General features: G+C 36.9%; 1 protein-coding gene across 1 annotated transcript in view; it reads right to left on the bottom strand.

Annotated features, from left to right (window-relative positions):
• Window positions 1–517: 517 nt before the first annotated feature.
• Window positions 518–16637, bottom strand: part of NUP133 (nucleoporin 133) — a 51647-nt gene continuing 35527 nt past the window's right edge. The window contains exons 20-26 of the mRNA XM_036277518.1: window positions 13699–13857; window positions 12425–12560; window positions 9225–9343; window positions 6770–6850; window positions 5615–5679; window positions 4256–4344; window positions 518–804 (exon numbers count right to left, since the gene is read on the bottom strand). Of these exons, the coding sequence (XP_036133411.1) occupies window positions 668–804; window positions 4256–4344; window positions 5615–5679; window positions 6770–6850; window positions 9225–9343; window positions 12425–12560; window positions 13699–13857 (786 nt within the window). The 3' untranslated portion in view covers window positions 518–667. The remainder of the gene's footprint in view (window positions 805–4255; window positions 4345–5614; window positions 5680–6769; window positions 6851–9224; window positions 9344–12424; window positions 12561–13698; window positions 13858–16637) is intronic.

Raw genomic sequence — 16637 nt, 5'->3', positions numbered from 1 at the left:
GTCAAACTAGAATTCAGTGTAAACCATCCTAAAAACACATGCAGCTGACTGAATCCCGATACTAACTGGTTATAACTAATACTATAAAGAAAGCCACAAATGTTTTATCCACTAAAATACTTTCATTAATACTCTTATCTGGACGTTTAGTTTTCCCAATGAATGAATCAGTTACCAGGCTCACAAGAATTGGCCCACTCTGTTTTGTCCTTTAGTCCTACTTTATTTATAAGCCAGCAAAACTTGACACTTATTAGATCTTTCCAACTAGACACCAAACACTCCAGATTCTCTTCGGTGCATAGTATCCAGAGTCACAGCAGTTTCAGAGACAATCTGGTGCAATTACAGAAACTGAAGCCTACAAGTAATATGGCCATACAAGTAGTCAGAGCCAGGACAAGAACTCCAGAACCCTGGATGTAGCGACAGGAAAAATAATGGGTAGAAACTACGGAAACAATAAATTTCAGATGGAAAAAAGGAGAGAAAATATGTCATTAAAAACCAAAACTGTAGTCACACAGTTATTTTGTAGTAGCTTCCAAATAAAGTACAAAAAACTCATGAAAACACATTATAAAACTGTACAAACTGCTAGATGTGTGAGGCCTGACATCTTTATAAGAATATACATTTCAACAACAATGACCATTTTTAGAAGAAGTTACACTTGTCCCTGTACATAATATTCATAATTTGCTTTCAGAACAAACTCAAAGTAAGGGCTGGACCTGAAGCCTTCCAGCTGCTCTGCTTGCAGCAGGTCCTTCGCCTCTGGTAGGTATTCACTGAGCTGGATGCCTGCGGATGCAAACACAGAAAGTCATTTTTATTTTCATGAAACTCAAATGAATTAGGATGATTGATGATAAAAGCACCTGTGCTTCTATTTAAATTGTAATGTCACTGTGCTATTGGGAAATACTGTTTTAAATTCCTTCCATCTGTCAAACACATTTGCAAGTATAACCATATGACATTCTTAGAAGAGGCTGCTTGAGTGTTTTCCCCCCTAGTGGTCAAAATAGCCAATCTATTTAAAGTCTTTTCATTTTTTTCCACAGCTTAAGCCATTCCTCCAATGGGAAAGTTGTTTGTTTGTATGTACTTTTAAATTAATAATCATCTGAAAACAAGTATTTCAAACAGTTAGATATTCTCCTATTTGGGAAATAACTTAGTAGAAATACTTTCATGAAAGCTGGTACAGTATCTCCAAAAACATTCAACTTTAAATCTAAAGTTGGTAGGCAGGAGAATCATTTCTTCGTCAGCCCTCTATAGAGCCAGGAAGCCAGTGAGCACCGATTAAATGGGTTGTTTAAACTGAGATCTGGGTAGTTATAGGAGAGTATGTACATTTTTCTTCATCTGATTAAAAAAAGGGGGGGGGGGATTTTAACAAGACAATATTTTATAATTTGTTACATTACCATAAGGTCCTCAAAATCTTATCTTTTAATACTTTCAAAGTGCTTAGCACTTTTTTTCTACTTGTTATACAATAAAAATCTGTATTAATAATTATTATGAGGCTAAATCCAAATTACTTATATACATTTATTACCATTAACACTTTCAATAAAGCTGTTTTCTCTATAATACAGTATTACACTTGTAAAAATATCACACAAGACTTTTGTAAGACCTCAATTATAAAATGCTGGTGACTAATTAGAAAATCTTTAAACTCCATGTAATGACATGTACATTTTGTTCTGTAAGTATAACATACTTCAATAACATGTAAAAACAAACCAAAAAGCTCCATGTGAATAATTGAACTACATCTGCAGGATGAATTCTTGCACAGGCTGAAGTAATTATCAGACTGATAGGAATATGAAATACAATTTGAGGTTATCTACATCTCTCTACCTTCAGAATGTGTCCTTCAAAAACATTTACTATTGTACAGGGAAGTCATCTTTTCAAAAAGTTAAAAAATAAATGTCCTTCCCTGGCTGGTTTGGCTCAGCGGTGGAGCATCAGCCTGCAGACCAATGAGTCACGGGTTTGATTCCAGCCAAAGGCATCAGTTGCGGTTCGTCCCCAGCCCTGGTCAGGGTCATGTGGGAGGGACAGTCAATGTGTCCCTCTCATGTTGATGGTTCTCTCCTTTCTCTCCTTCCCTCCCACTCTGTCCAAAGATAAACAGAAAAATATCCTCGGGTGAGGATTTAAATAAATAAATAAAATAAATGAATGAATGAATGAATGAATGAATGAATGAATGAATGAATGTCCTTGCCCTGGCCAATGTGGCTCAGTTGGTTGGATGTGGTCATGTGCACCAAAAGGTTGCCAGTGTGATTCCTGGTCAGGGCATAAGCCTGGGTTTTGGGGTTGGTCCCCAGTAGAGGGTGTGCGGGAGACAGCTGATTGATGTTTCTCTCTCACATCGATGTTTCTCTCTCTCCCGCTCTCTCTTTCTCTCTAAAAATCAATAAAAAATCTAAAAAACAACAAAAAAATGTCCTTGGCTTGTTACAAATATATATAAAATAGTTTCTGCCCTTTGGTCAAAATTTAGTAACTCTTTTTTGTACAATTCTAACTTTCATTCCTGATCCCTTCCCATCCATGACTTATCTCAGAATAGCAAAAGCTGCAAAGTTACCTTTAACTAGCACTAAATGCTTAGACACAATTCAGTTCTGTGGTACTTCTATGAGAACTAACTTCACATGGAAAGCATTTGGGTCCTAATGCTTTCTCATCATCTATTAGGCTCAAATGGACAATCTTTCCACAGTACAGAGAAATCATACCCATCCAGTTATTTCTTCAAGGTTTAACCTTTGTGTTATTTGCTCATCTTTGAAAATAAAAGCTCTCATGAAATCTACTGTCAATGTAGGGTGATTAAGTATCAATTTTTCATAAATAAAAGTCCAGTTCTATTCTGAGCAAGTCCCAAGTAATCTAGTCACAGAATTGCATTTCCATTTAGTTACAAAAGGAGATTCAAAATCTGAAACATATGCTAAGAGATCAATGTAGAGAGACTCTAAAGTAGAAGTTTCTAGAACACAAACAATGAATTTGCTGCTCTTTAACTTCAAAATATTGGTTGGTGGTTAGTCCCACGGTACTTCTCTGAGGGTCCCCCTTCATTTCCCTTGGTTAAGCCAGTGATTCTACAATGGAGGACTATTGAACAGAATCCATTACAGAGACGTTGGGGCTATGAATCTGCAAAACAGTTCTAAACATTCAAAGAACAAATGTTTACTGAGTGGTTACTATGTACCAGGCACTGCGTTGGGCATATTTTATGTAGATTAAATAATGTGTATTGTAGACATAAGTATAAAAATTTTCCAAATGTGTGCAAATATCAGCAAGATGAATAAAATGCCCATCCAATTAGAACTGCTGAATTTACAATAGTTTTTTCATTGTGTATTTTTTCCAGTTGGTATTAAAGGGAGTATCCTTAATTTGAAAAGATTGGTAAACACTAAATTGGCATACTGCCTGGATTTAACATCATATATTTTGATCTAGTAATTCTATAATAAATATGAACCACACTTGTTTTTATGTATAAAACATGCAAAATCTTTCACCTCTGGTCTAACAATATCCAAATGTTAAGCTCTTAATAATATATACATATAAAAAAGGTTAAAGTAAGTATCCTCTAATTCATCTTTCCCAAGAATAAGCATTTTATCCATAAAAGCATCTTCATCTATTTGTGTCTTGAACAGGAAATGGATTTTGCTTACTGTTTTAGGTATAAGACAAATGTAAAACATAATTCCTTCTTGTTTCTTTTTATTTTGTTCCTAAAGTGAATTTAAGAGTGTCAATGTGCAAAATGGGTTTGCAGAAATAACATTTTATAATTTGTTCTTAAGCAAAACATAGTCAGTTTAGTAGAAGATATACCAAAAAACTTTATATCTAATTTCAAGTTTTCAATCTTCACAAGAGTTAACTGAAAAATTAAAGGAAATGGTTACTTCTATCATATAGATTTTCAGTGTCACAACCAAGATCTGCACCCATCCCTGGTCCATCGTGTATCAGCACGGCATCCTTACTCAGGGCAGTCACTGGGACCCACGTGGATGGAATGGAGACTTCACCTTGATACATGATCCCCCAATTGGAGAGGAAGGAAAAAAGCCCTTCCTTAATTTTAAACAAACCTGGATTTGACACCTTTGCAAATCCCTGTTATTCTAAAATTTCTAAAACTGAGGAGCAATGCTGTCATTTCCAGTATTAACAAATCACTCACCATCTTTTAAAAGTTTCTGTAAGATTTTCACAAATATGCTGTCTTTAGATACTTCAATTGGATCATCTTTACCATCTGAACTGGACCAGCTAGAAAACAAAATCCATATAAGGGGAAATGAAACCACGATATATCTGAAAAATGACTTCTGTTTGCTACTGTGGCGGTGTTGTGACAGTGGGGCTTAGGCACAGCAAACCTCGAGCTCTGTGATACGGTTTCAAATTTAAACATTTAAACAAGGGAGCCTTAAATGTTGACTATACCTATAGTCTTTATATTACATATAAGGTGCTACATGGAGGTAGCTATTCATATAACCATTATGTATTTGATGTCAAAACCAAGTAGTGAGTGAGGTATCTTTCCCAAGGAATTTCTATACCGAAGTAATAAACCTAATAAGAACCCCAAAGTATGATCTTTCAGAGCACAGGTAATAGTTACAATATGTTATAACATGTTCTGTTTTTCATAAAAGTAAAATCAGGTAACCAGTGCCTGGTATGTAAGTTTGCTTTATCTAGTTGAGATTATCTACTACTGAAATTCCAACACACAGAACCACTGCTTTGCAGTAATCAATAGATTTATCCCACATGCTAAACAAAAAGCCAGAAATTCTAGTCAAATGACAGCATATTTAATCATGCTTTGGAAGGAGAATCAAGTAGGCAGAGCTAGATGCTTCAAAGGGTGACCCCAATACCAAATTTAACAACAATTTTAACTATTTGGGAGTGATCAGAAGAAGAAATACTTTAGTAAAAATAGTTCTACTGCAATTTCTCAACACCGTAGCAAAAAAGAAAACTGTGAGTGGGGAAGGCTTTTAGCACCCAAGTCATGCTCTCTTTAAAATTCTTTTCCTGTAAACAATCCATCCCTACAACTGGTTATTCTTAGTCTTTCTCTGGCACCATCTAACACCACCATTCCTGTAGATAAAAACCCTCCCCTCTGCAAGGAGGAGATGAATGTGAACAGCAGGTCTCCATAACCTAGAGGAGGGCAATAACCCTCAAGTTGTAATTAAACTTTTATTAAAAAAAAAAAAAAAGTAGCCTCAGGTCTTCTATGGCAGAACTGGCCACACTTCTGTGAAAATAAGAAACATGTATTTCGGTGCAAATGACAGTTGAAACATTAAAATAAAAAATAGTGGTCCTAAGTCCTAAAGTTATTCCTTATTTATTGAATGAAAAATTTAGTATTACTAATGAAACCACTAAATTTTTCATACTATATTAGTATATGTTATAATATAATTACGTTACAAAACTATTTGATGTATGATATAATATTCCTAAAGAGTACTTTTCCAAAACCTTATTTTAGATCCATGCTATGAGAACTTACTTATCTCTCTGAAGAGCTTTGCAAAGGATTTCCAGTTTCAGATCATTTATATTTATATCTTCCTCCTTCACAGCAAAAAAAAAAATCCTCATTAAGTTCTGATTTGAAAAAATGCATCCTTAAATTTAAGTTATGTCAACTCCTAATTCTGCACAATCATTGCTTTGATTCATAATTTTTAAAAATTTCCCTTTCTTTAAAACATTAACACTACACAGAACAGTAAGCCAATTAACTTTTGAATTAGTTTCTGATTATTCTTTGATAATCTGATTTTATCAGAAACCTTGAAGTTTTGAACAAGGTAATGTAAAAGCCCAAACGTTGTATTCTTAAAAATATTTTTTTCTTTTAAAATTAAATTTATTGGGGTAACATTAGTTAATAAGATTACATAGGTTCCAAGTGTACATTTCTATATGATACATGATCTGTATGACACATTGTGTGCCCACCATCCAAAGTCAAGTTTTCCATCACCATGTATTTGACCTCCTTTACCCTTTACAACCCCCTCGCCCACACCACCTTTTCCTCTGGTATACACCATACTGTTGCCTATACATGTCTTTGTTTGTCTTGTTCATTTGTTGCTTTCAGTTTCATATCCCACATGAGTGAAATCATATGGATTTTTACTTTTTCCATCTGACTTATTTCACTTAGCATATTATTCTCAAGATCCATCCATGCTGTTCCAAATGGCTGCTTTTAAAATCTACCAAACTACTCTCAATCACAAGGCCAACTACTTTTGTATTGTAAAATTTTCATTACAATCTTTTTTTCCGAAGGCTGAGAAACAGTTTTTCTTAGAATAAATACTACCAAGAATAAATTAATAAAGCAACATAAATTGAGGAACTAATAATGACTTAATAAATGAAAGAGAAAAAATATCTCAGGACTTTGAAAAGCATTTTTTATTTGTGCAAAGGAAAAGGACATCGGGGAATGTGTGAGATCAGAAAACGAAAAATCTCCCGATGACAGCTTTCCAAAGAGCTGTACATAGCAATCCAAGATTCAGGGCAGCTTAACCAGACAGGTGTTTTCCCATTTTCATGACTGGCTACCTGAGGTGTATTCAGTTCTACAGAAATCCCTACATAAACTTGAAACTTGTCTGTAATCATATCAAATGACTTTACTTACCTCATCAATGTATTCCAGCAAGTCCAAAGCCTTCTTGAAATCATATTCATTAGCTCTTTTGTTTTCTTCACAGACATATAGCTACGGCAAATTAAAGTAAGGTTGAGGACTAGCTTAAGTAAAGATACAAGCAACACTAGAAAAATTTTTGGAGAAAAGAAGTCATTGTCTTTCAAGTAAGTTATAGGTATCTTTATAGTAAAGAAGAGTGTCACATTTACAAAGCATACTCCATCTACCTCACAGTAAACTATTTTTTAAATATGTATATGTTTAATCAGTAATTAATTCAACTAATTTGGTATATATACTTTTAAAATGTCAATAAATTCATATTTTTTGGTTCAAGGCAATATACACATTTCAGCATTCTTTAATGCATACTCTTTGCAATTAATTGCTGCCCCTACATTTTATTTTACTTATTTACTTATTTATTTATTTTAATCTTCACCCAAGGATATTTTTCGATTTATCTTCAGAGAGAGCGGGGGGGGGGGGGTGGAGAGAGAGTCAAAGAGAAACATTGATGTGAAAGAGACACATTGATTGGTTGCCACCCACATGACCCCAGCTGGGGCTGGGAACAAACCACAACCAAGCTACATGCCTTTGGCCAGAATCGAAAGCAGGTCTGCAGGCTTATGCTCTAACCGCTGAGCCAAACCGGCCAGGGCCTACCCCTGCATTTTTAAAGCTGGCTATAATGCTTGAAGCATTATAAAGTTGCCCTTCCAAATAGTTTTAAAAATTGAGATCTATCATAAAGCAGGCAGTTGGTCTATAGTTCACTTAACAGATAAGAAAGCATATAGCAACATACTACCAACAGTTATCCCTGGTTGGTTAGATCATAGCTGACTATATACTCATTTCTGTATTCTGCAAATTTCCTGTGACTTTATAATCAGAAAAACACTGGCCTTATTAAAAATATCAATTTGAATTTTTCCTATCATTTTTATAACAAATTTCATTTTTAGATATTATATATACTCCTTTGACAGCAAATACTCAAACCATTTCAGAAAAGAAAGCTATTTACTCATTTTTTTTGTCTTACAAAACTTAAAACACTTTATTTCATTGTTTCTGAACATCCTTTTTTCTCCACAATGTTAACATCTCTGAACTTGAAATGTGGTATTAAAACTGATGGTGCATTTGTAAAATACAGAGTAAAACTGGGACTACTTTTTCCTTCTTACTGATACATAAAATAATGGTGAGTCATACAAATAACGGCATCTTTGATTTTTAAATTAAATATGCTGCATCAGGAGAGGCAGTTGTGTTGTGAGCTCAATTATAAGAAATCTGTTACTGCCCTGACCAGTTTGGCTCAGCGGTTAGAGCATTGGCACACAGACCTAAGGGTTTTGGGTTTGATTTCCTGGTTGGGGACATGTGCCAGGGTTGTGGGTTCCATCCCTGGCCACAGTCAGGGTCGTGTGGGAGGCAACCAATTAATGTGTCTCTCTCACATAGATGTTTCTCTCTCCCTCTCTCCCTCCCTCCCTTCCATCCTAGCTAAAAATCAATAGAAAAATATCCTCAGGTGAGAATTAACAACAACAAAAAAGAAATCTGTGCCCTGACCGGTTTGGCTCAGCGGTTGGAGCGTCGGCCTGCGGTACAGAGAGACACGGGTTTGGTTCCTGCTAAGGGCACGTACCTTGGTTGCAGTTTGTCCCCGGCCCTGGTTGGTCGTGCGGGTGGCAGCCACTCGATGTGTCCCTTCACATCGATGTTTCTCTCTCTTCCTCTCTCTCTCTCCCGCTCTATCTGAACAAAAAATGGAAAAATGTCCTCGAGTGAGGATAAAAAAAAAAGGAAGAAAAAAAAAAGGAAATGTTACTAATAATAGCTAAAATATTAATGTTTTTTAATTTCTTCCTTTCTTTTTAATAACAGAGCAAATTCAAGGTAATCCTATAACATAATTCTTACATTTGAAATGCTTTCTTAAAAGGGAAAAAAGAAAAATAGAGGTGAAGCTACAAGTGTACATAACGACAGAACTATCTAGGCAGCCCACAACCAGTGATGCCCTTAGGCATGGGTTATGTTGCAGAGGAAAGGGGTGAGGATGGCAGTTACAAGCTATTAAATCCAGGTCCTTAAACCACTTTTCTTACAGGAGAGCCTGAAATTATCTCATGGTACATATCTGTCCTGTACTAAAAAAGTAATGTGTAACTAATTCCTCCTGTTCACATGGATAAGCATCTTTAGGAATAGATGGAGATCCACAGGGAGTCGGAGGCTTGTCCACTGCTTTCTGCTAACTGCTGTCCTGCTCCCAAGCAGCTTCTAACAACTTACTCCAGGGGAAAGTTACCAGGTAACAGGAAGTAGAAAGATGCCTACTGTTAGAAACCATACTACATGGCCCAAGAAACCTTGAGATTGTTTGGAGACGAAGAAATGGTACAAGGATTCGAAAAGCACATACACTGATGAGCTGCGGGGCAGTCAGAACTGGCATTGCACTGAGGCTTAGCTGTTTCTCCGCTAGCAGCTGTTCAGGCAGGGTCTCCTGGTGCAGTAGAAAGCGCTCCTGTTCAGCCATTTCTAAAATTCAAAATGAGAGGGGGTGGGGAGGGGAGTAAACGTTTATGTTTTTCTCTGTTATAAAACATCTGAATTTAAAAAGAAAGGGAGTATCTCTAAAGATAATCTCATTACTATTCAATGATCTTAGAGTGTTTTAATTCTACTTATTCTTGATTCCTGATTATGTTAAAACATATTCATGGCTTGATCCAAGTCATGTAAATTATCACAGCAACCAGAACTAGTTAAAAGGAAAGAGGAGAGGTAAGGAAATGCATCTTACTGCTTAAAGAAGTGGTAGAGAAATGGCTGTTTCGTGAGGCACAGCCCCTAAATCTGGGATCTCTCAGTCCCATTTTATGGTAACTTTTAAGTGCTTCTTCCCATCAGAGTTTCTAGTTAATTTCAATCACTAAGGGAAATGATCTATTAAAAGCCACCATAAGTCCAGCCAGTGTGGCTCTGTTGGTTGAGCATTGTCCTGTGCACCAGGAGGTTGCCGGTTCGATTCTAGGCCAGGCACATGCCCAGGTTGTAGGCTCAATCTCCAGTAGGGGGCATGCAGGAGGTACCCGATCAATGGTTCTCTTCCATCAATGTTTCTCTTTCCCTTTCCCATCCTCTCTCGGAAATCAATAAAAATATACTTAAAAAATAAAATTAAGTAAAAGCTACCATGAGTATATTACAGGAAAAATAAGACCTGGATGATTATGTGGCAAACTTCTTAACTAGCAATGGTAATCTCTAGAGGATAAGGTGACATGAACTATACAGGCTGCAGCCCCATAACCTGGCTTTGCCCATGAAAATGTGCTGGATTGTAGAAAAACAGAGTTGAGAACTGCTATGTAGCCTCAAAAACACAGCAGTCAAAGCAAAATGGAGTAACCAAAGCACAAATATACTCATTCAAATATTGGCCTTATTCCACAAGATCCCAATTTTGTAAAAAATTAAAACATTTTTGTTCAATTTCCATACTGAGAAAAACAGACTGAGAAAATAAAAAAACAGTAAAAGAAAACTTACACATTTCTGTAAGAAATTATTTATAAAACCAGAAATAAAGTCATTTTTAAAAACTTATTTCTTATGATTAGACACACTGTGGTAATTAGTCTGTAGGAAATTATTGAGACCTGACAACATTTCCATTGTGTTTAAGAGAGCAAAGCTAAGAAGCCATGAAATGCAAAACAATGACCAGAGTTCCAATAACATCAGGAAGAAAAAATGAGAAAGAATAAAGACTTGTGTTAAAATATTTTGATTAGCCCTGGTAGGTCTGGCTCAGCGGTTAGAGCGTCAGCCCTCGGACCAATGAGTCGCAGGTTCGATTCCAGTCAAGGGTATGTACCTTGGTTGCAGTTCGTCCCCAGTCCTGGTCGGGTGGTACAGGAGGCAATCAGTTGATGTGGCTCTATCACATCAATGTTTCTCTGTCTCTCTCTCTCTCTCTCCTTCCCTCCCTCCCACTCTATCTGATGATAAACAGAAAAGTATGCTTGGGTGAGGAATAAAAAAAAACATGATCTACTTCTGGCGGTCAGGCTAATACATGGCTGCACTCGGTTGTCATGCCCTTAGGCTCTGATCTAAGACAGCTTCCTGTCTTTTTGTTTTTGTCTTTCATGTTGCTGACTGGGCTGACTATACCGTAAAATGCCCCACAATTGCGATATATATATAATTGTTCCCTTGAGATGGGATTCAGGTTGAACAATTTTGGCAAGAATACACACAGGTGGTGTTACATATTACCAACTTATATCACTCCAGAAAGTATGTGATATGAATCTGTCTCACTGTTGGTGACGGTATCAGTTGGATCTGTGCAATAAGACTCTAAAAACATGAGGATATGCTCTTCCCCTAACCCCTATATTCAATGGTCCTAGCATGCTTTGATGACCCTATTCACCATGGTTGCAAAATGGTGACTTCCCCAGTCAATCATTCTTTCTATATTAATTAGTTGGCATTCTTTTTTGGCAAAGAAGCATTTTACTGACCCCTCCTCTTCTAGGTATCACTGTGGATTTATGAATTTTTCTTTCTTAAAACTGAAAAATCCTTTACCATCATTGTTTTGTTTTTTTCTTATCCTCACCCGAGGATATTTTTCCATTTTTTGCACAGATAGAATGGGAGGGAGAGAGAGGAAGGTAGAGTGAGAAACATCGACGTGAAGGGACACATCGAGTGGCCGCCACCCGCACGACCAACCAGGGCCGGGGACAAACTGCAACCTAAGTACGTGCCCTTAGCGGGAACCGAACCCGGGTCTCTCCGGACCGCAGGCCGACACTCTAACCGCTGAGCCAAACTGGCCAGGGCTACCATCATTCTTTATGGTATTTAAATTATCCCCAGATTTGGCCAGACCGGTGGGAGCTATTGTGTTGTTTGACATCTGAACATTAACCTTGCTTTCTGGCCCAACAGGACGTCCCAAGATCATTTCTTCAATAAAACATACTTCCTTTCAGTGAGAAATGGTAGTCAGAAACCAAACTACAGAAATAGGTTCATGCTCCTGGGGTGTCATGGCTTTTAGGTCTTTTCAGTTAATAGAGCCAACCAATTTTTAAATAATCATGATTCCATTTTATATTTCTAATTCAAATGCAATAATACAGGATTCGTCCCTCTATCTTTATATCTCCCTTCTTCTTGATTTAAAAAAAAAACAATATATTCGATCCTTTTCTCAATCTACAGTACACACAAAATAGTTTCACAATTATGATACCAAAAAGTTTTGAACTCGAAACCAAGAACTTCAGAAGGACCACTACCTACAACAAACCCCAGAGTAAGGGTGAAGATTTCTTTGCAGCTCATCTTAGAATATGAGTCACGAAGGGTGTAATCAGAGCACTTTGTTCAAATCATCTGAATGTATTCTTTAGGAATTCTTTAAAATACAAATTACTTTTTTCTAAAAAAAGAATCCCAAGTATATAACTAAATTATGATCTAAGGACACTGAACAGGAAGCACGGGTCCTATTTCTAACAGATTCCATTAAATGATATAGAAACATATCATAAGAGTGACTGATTTGTACATATTCTTGTTCAAATTCTCTTTTACCTTCAATTTTTTCCTGTAGTATATCTTCTGAAAAATCTGAAGCCAATGCTGCCAATTTACTCAAGCCAAGAAGGGTTTTTTTCTTTGCAAAGTAACGAGTTTCCATATTTGCCAAACCCAGAAGTGTTGCATGAGCCTTTAATAAACAAAATATGAAAACTGTGGTAAGATCCCAGTTACTAATTCAAGTTGAAATAAATGTTAAGTACAACTCACACTTCTCCCCCTAAGTTACATCAGTGAAAGATCAAATCTGTATTAGCAAATCTAAAAGCTGATGAGTACCATATATATGGAAAAGTAATTTCACAATATCAACCACCCACACAAATTATCGTGAAAAGAGACATGTATAAAGCATGTACTCTTAACAATTATATATTCACTTCAACATCCTGTCAAGAATTTTCAAATTAATTTGTGGACTACTTTTATTCATAATTTGAACATTTTTATTATAAGAAAATACTCATTACAAAAAAAAGGTTGAGCCCTGGCCGGTTTGGCTCAGCGGTTAGAGTGTCAGCCTGCAGTCCAGAGAGACCCGGGTTCGGTTCCCGCTAAGGGCATGTACCTTGGTTGCAGTTTGTCCCCGGCCCTGGTTGGGTCGTGCGGGTGGCAGCCACTCGATGTGTCCCTTTCACATCGATGTTTCTTTCTCTCTCTCTCCCTCCCCACTCTATCTGAATGAAAAATGTCCTCGGGTGAGGATAAAAAAATAAATAATAATAAAAAAAAAAAAAGGTTGAGTGTCATCTACATGTTAATCAAATTTTTGTGCTTTATTTTACTGCAATAGTCATCAAATCATAATGGACTACATTTTTTTTTTATTTTTTATCCTCACCCGAGGATATTTTTTTCCATTTTTTGTACAGATAGAGTGGGAGGGAGAGAGAGGAAGGGAGAGAGAGAGAGAAACATCGACGTGAAGGGACACATCGAGTGGCTGCCACCCGCACAACCAACCAGGGCCGGGGACAAACTGCAACCGAAGTACGCGCCCTTAGCGGGAACCGAACCCGGGTCTCTCCAGACCGCAGGCCGACGCTCTAACCGCTGAGCCAAACTGGCCAGGGCATGGACTACATTTTTTAATTGAGATATTAGAAGCAATGGCAACACTATCATAAATCAAAAATATTTAAATTATGTGAAAGACAAAGATACACATTTAAAATAATTTATAAGTAGTATTGTAATTACTGAAAACTAAAATAAAACCAACTAAAAATAAAGTTACCTATAACTGTTCCATATAACTGAATCCTTACCTTTTCTAATTCTTGGCTGTTAATTTCATGTAACCAGCTGAGATGTTCATGAGCTTGCAAAAAATCCGCCAACTGTCCGTGTTGAGCAATGGGCTGAGATAATAATTTGCCTCTCTTTCCTTTCTCCAGATACCAACGGAAGAGAAAGTCTGAAAAATTCTATAAATAACACAGCCAAGAATCCAATGCTATTTAGTAATACAGTTTTTAAAAATATATTTCTGATAATAATATATTAAATTTCTCCCAAAGGTCTTAGACTCCAGAATAGAAATCTTGTTTTAGTTTTTTGTTTTATCCTCACCCGAGGACATTCTTGCACTTATCTTCAGATACAGCAGGAGAAAGAGAGGGAGAAAGAGAAAGAGAGAAATACTGATATGAGAGAGACACATAGACTGGTCGCCACCCACAAGGCCCCAACCAGCGCCAGGGACAAACCACAACCGAGGCATGTGCCCTTAGTGGAAACCGAACCCAGAACTCTCTGGTCTGCAAGCCAATGCTCTAACTGCTGAGCCAAATCGGCCAGGGCTAGAAATCTTGTTTTAAACACTAATTTCCTGTTTTATAGGGTCCTAAAAAAATCACCTTATTGAATCACCTCATTTGACAAATGAAGACATTCAGATTCAGAAAGATCTTCTTGCTCAGAATCAGACAGAATCTAGATGTCCATTGTCCAAAATGGCAGACATGGTCACATATAGTTGCTTAAACTTAATTACAATTTTAAAATTCAGTTCATCGGTCACACTAGCCATATTTCAAGTGCTTGATGGCCACATGTGGCTAGAAGACTTCTTTTGGACAGCACATATAAGCCACATTTCCATTGTTGCAGAAAGTTACAGTGGACAGTCCCAAGACTTTTGTTTCAGAATAAAAGATTTCCAAGGTAGAACTCTGTGAGAAATGGCCATGTGGGATGGCATGAAAAATCAGACCGTAGAGAGGCCCAAACAACCAGTGAGCGAGTTTTCCCTGCAGGATATTTGCTGAATGCTGGGGTGGTACAGGACAATGGGCTGGAAAGGAAGACGAAAATGTCCTGCAGTCTCATAGTATTTAACAGAGATTTTCCCTAAAGGGGGAATTCTACAATGAACAAACACATCAGTCCCACAAGACTTTTGAAACCAGAATTGAAATAAATGTAACAAAAGCTGTAGCCGAACCCTGGCCCACCTCTGTTCTTGAGAAACTGAATGATCTGCTTCTCCTCTTATCTGTCTTCCAGGGGGAAAAACGGTATTGAGTTTCATCTTTATGGTTCTTTTATACACAATGTCCAAAATACAATAAAAAAATCACAAGACATCAGCAGAAAAATATGACCACTAAGCAGGCAACAGAAGCAGACCTAGGAATGATCAGATCTGTAGTACAAAAGGACTTTAAAATAACTACTAAAGCCCGGCTGGTGTGGCTCAGTGGTTGAGTGTCGACCCAGGCACCAAGAGGTCGCCGGTTTAATTCCTGGTCAGGGCACATGCCCAGGTTGTAGGCCAAATCCCCAGTGGGGGGCATGCAGGAGGCAGCCAATTGATGTTCTCTCTCATCAATGTTTCTCTCTCTCTAAAAATCAATAAAGAAAAAAAATTTTTTTAAATAAAATAACTACTAAAGAAAATTTTTTAAAAAAAGCAAAAATGGACGAAAATGTCAACAGGAAACTAGAATTCACAAAAAGAAAAAAAAAATGAACACAAAATAATTTATTTCAGCACTACTGTGAAATACTAGATAAGCCATGTCCAACAATTAGGGACTGATCAAATAAGACATGCTTATATCCAGCCTGCGAAATTATAAAACTATCAAAAATGTAGAATATTTGATGTTATGGACAAATGTCTATGACGTATTAAGTAAAATAAGGAGTTTACAAAACACGTTTGTCTGTAATGATATACAGTAAAAAGACTAGAAGAATATAAACCAAATGTTTTAAAGGGTCCTCTCTGGTTAGTGGAATTTATAAGCGATTTTCTTAATCCTCTTTTTGTTTATAGGGGTTTTCTGAATTTTATATGTCACTTTTATAGTAAGAAAAAATTCAGTTTTTACATAAAAATCAAATGACTGAATAAACTGGTTTTATTATTTTTAAAATTTTTATTTAGTTTTTTGGTTAATCCTCACCCAAGTATATTTTTCCATTTAGTTTTAGATAGAGTGGAAGGGAAGGAAGGAGAGGAGAGAGAGCGAAACATCAATGTGAGAGAGACACATTGATTAGTTGCTTCCCACATGACCCTGACTGGGACCAGGGACTCAAACTCAAAACCCAGGTATGTGCCCTTGACTGGGAATTGAACCCCAGACCCCTCAGTCTGTGGGCCGACACTTGAACTGCTGAGCCAAACTAGCCAGGGCTGAACAAACTGGTTTTATTTATTTATTTATTTTTTATTTTTTTCATCCTCACCCAAGGACATTTTTCCATTTTTTTGTTCAGATAGAATGGGAGGGAGAGAGAGAGAGAGAGAAACATTGACGTAAAAGGGACACATCGAGTGGTTGCCACCTGCACTACCCAACCAGGGCCGGGGACAAACTGCAACCAAGGTACATGCCCTTAGCGGGAATTAAACCTAGGTCTCTCTGGACCGCAGGCCGATGCTCTAACCGCTGAGCCAAACTGGCCAGGGCAAACTGGTTTTAAAGAGCAATTTAAACTCATCTATACAGTGTCATATTGGGAACTTTTTTCAAAAAAGAGAAAGCATGATTTCAAACAAGGTAAACACAACAATCTTAGGTGTATGGAAATCTGAAAAGTATCATCCTATGCTCCCACAATCTTCTATTCAAAAATTTAAAACTCTACCAATATACCTAAGTAAAATTTTCAGTAATGTTTATATATAAAGAATCGTCTACCAATTTACAAAGAAACATAAAATATAAATTGATATCTAAGGTAACCACAATAA

The sequence above is a fragment of the Molossus molossus genome, unplaced genomic scaffold (assembly GCF_014108415.1).
Source record: "Molossus molossus isolate mMolMol1 unplaced genomic scaffold, mMolMol1.p scaffold_m16_p_23, whole genome shotgun sequence".
Classification (NCBI taxonomy): Eukaryota; Metazoa; Chordata; class Mammalia; order Chiroptera; family Molossidae; genus Molossus; species Molossus molossus.
This window is presented reverse-complemented; position numbering and strand designations above follow the sequence as displayed.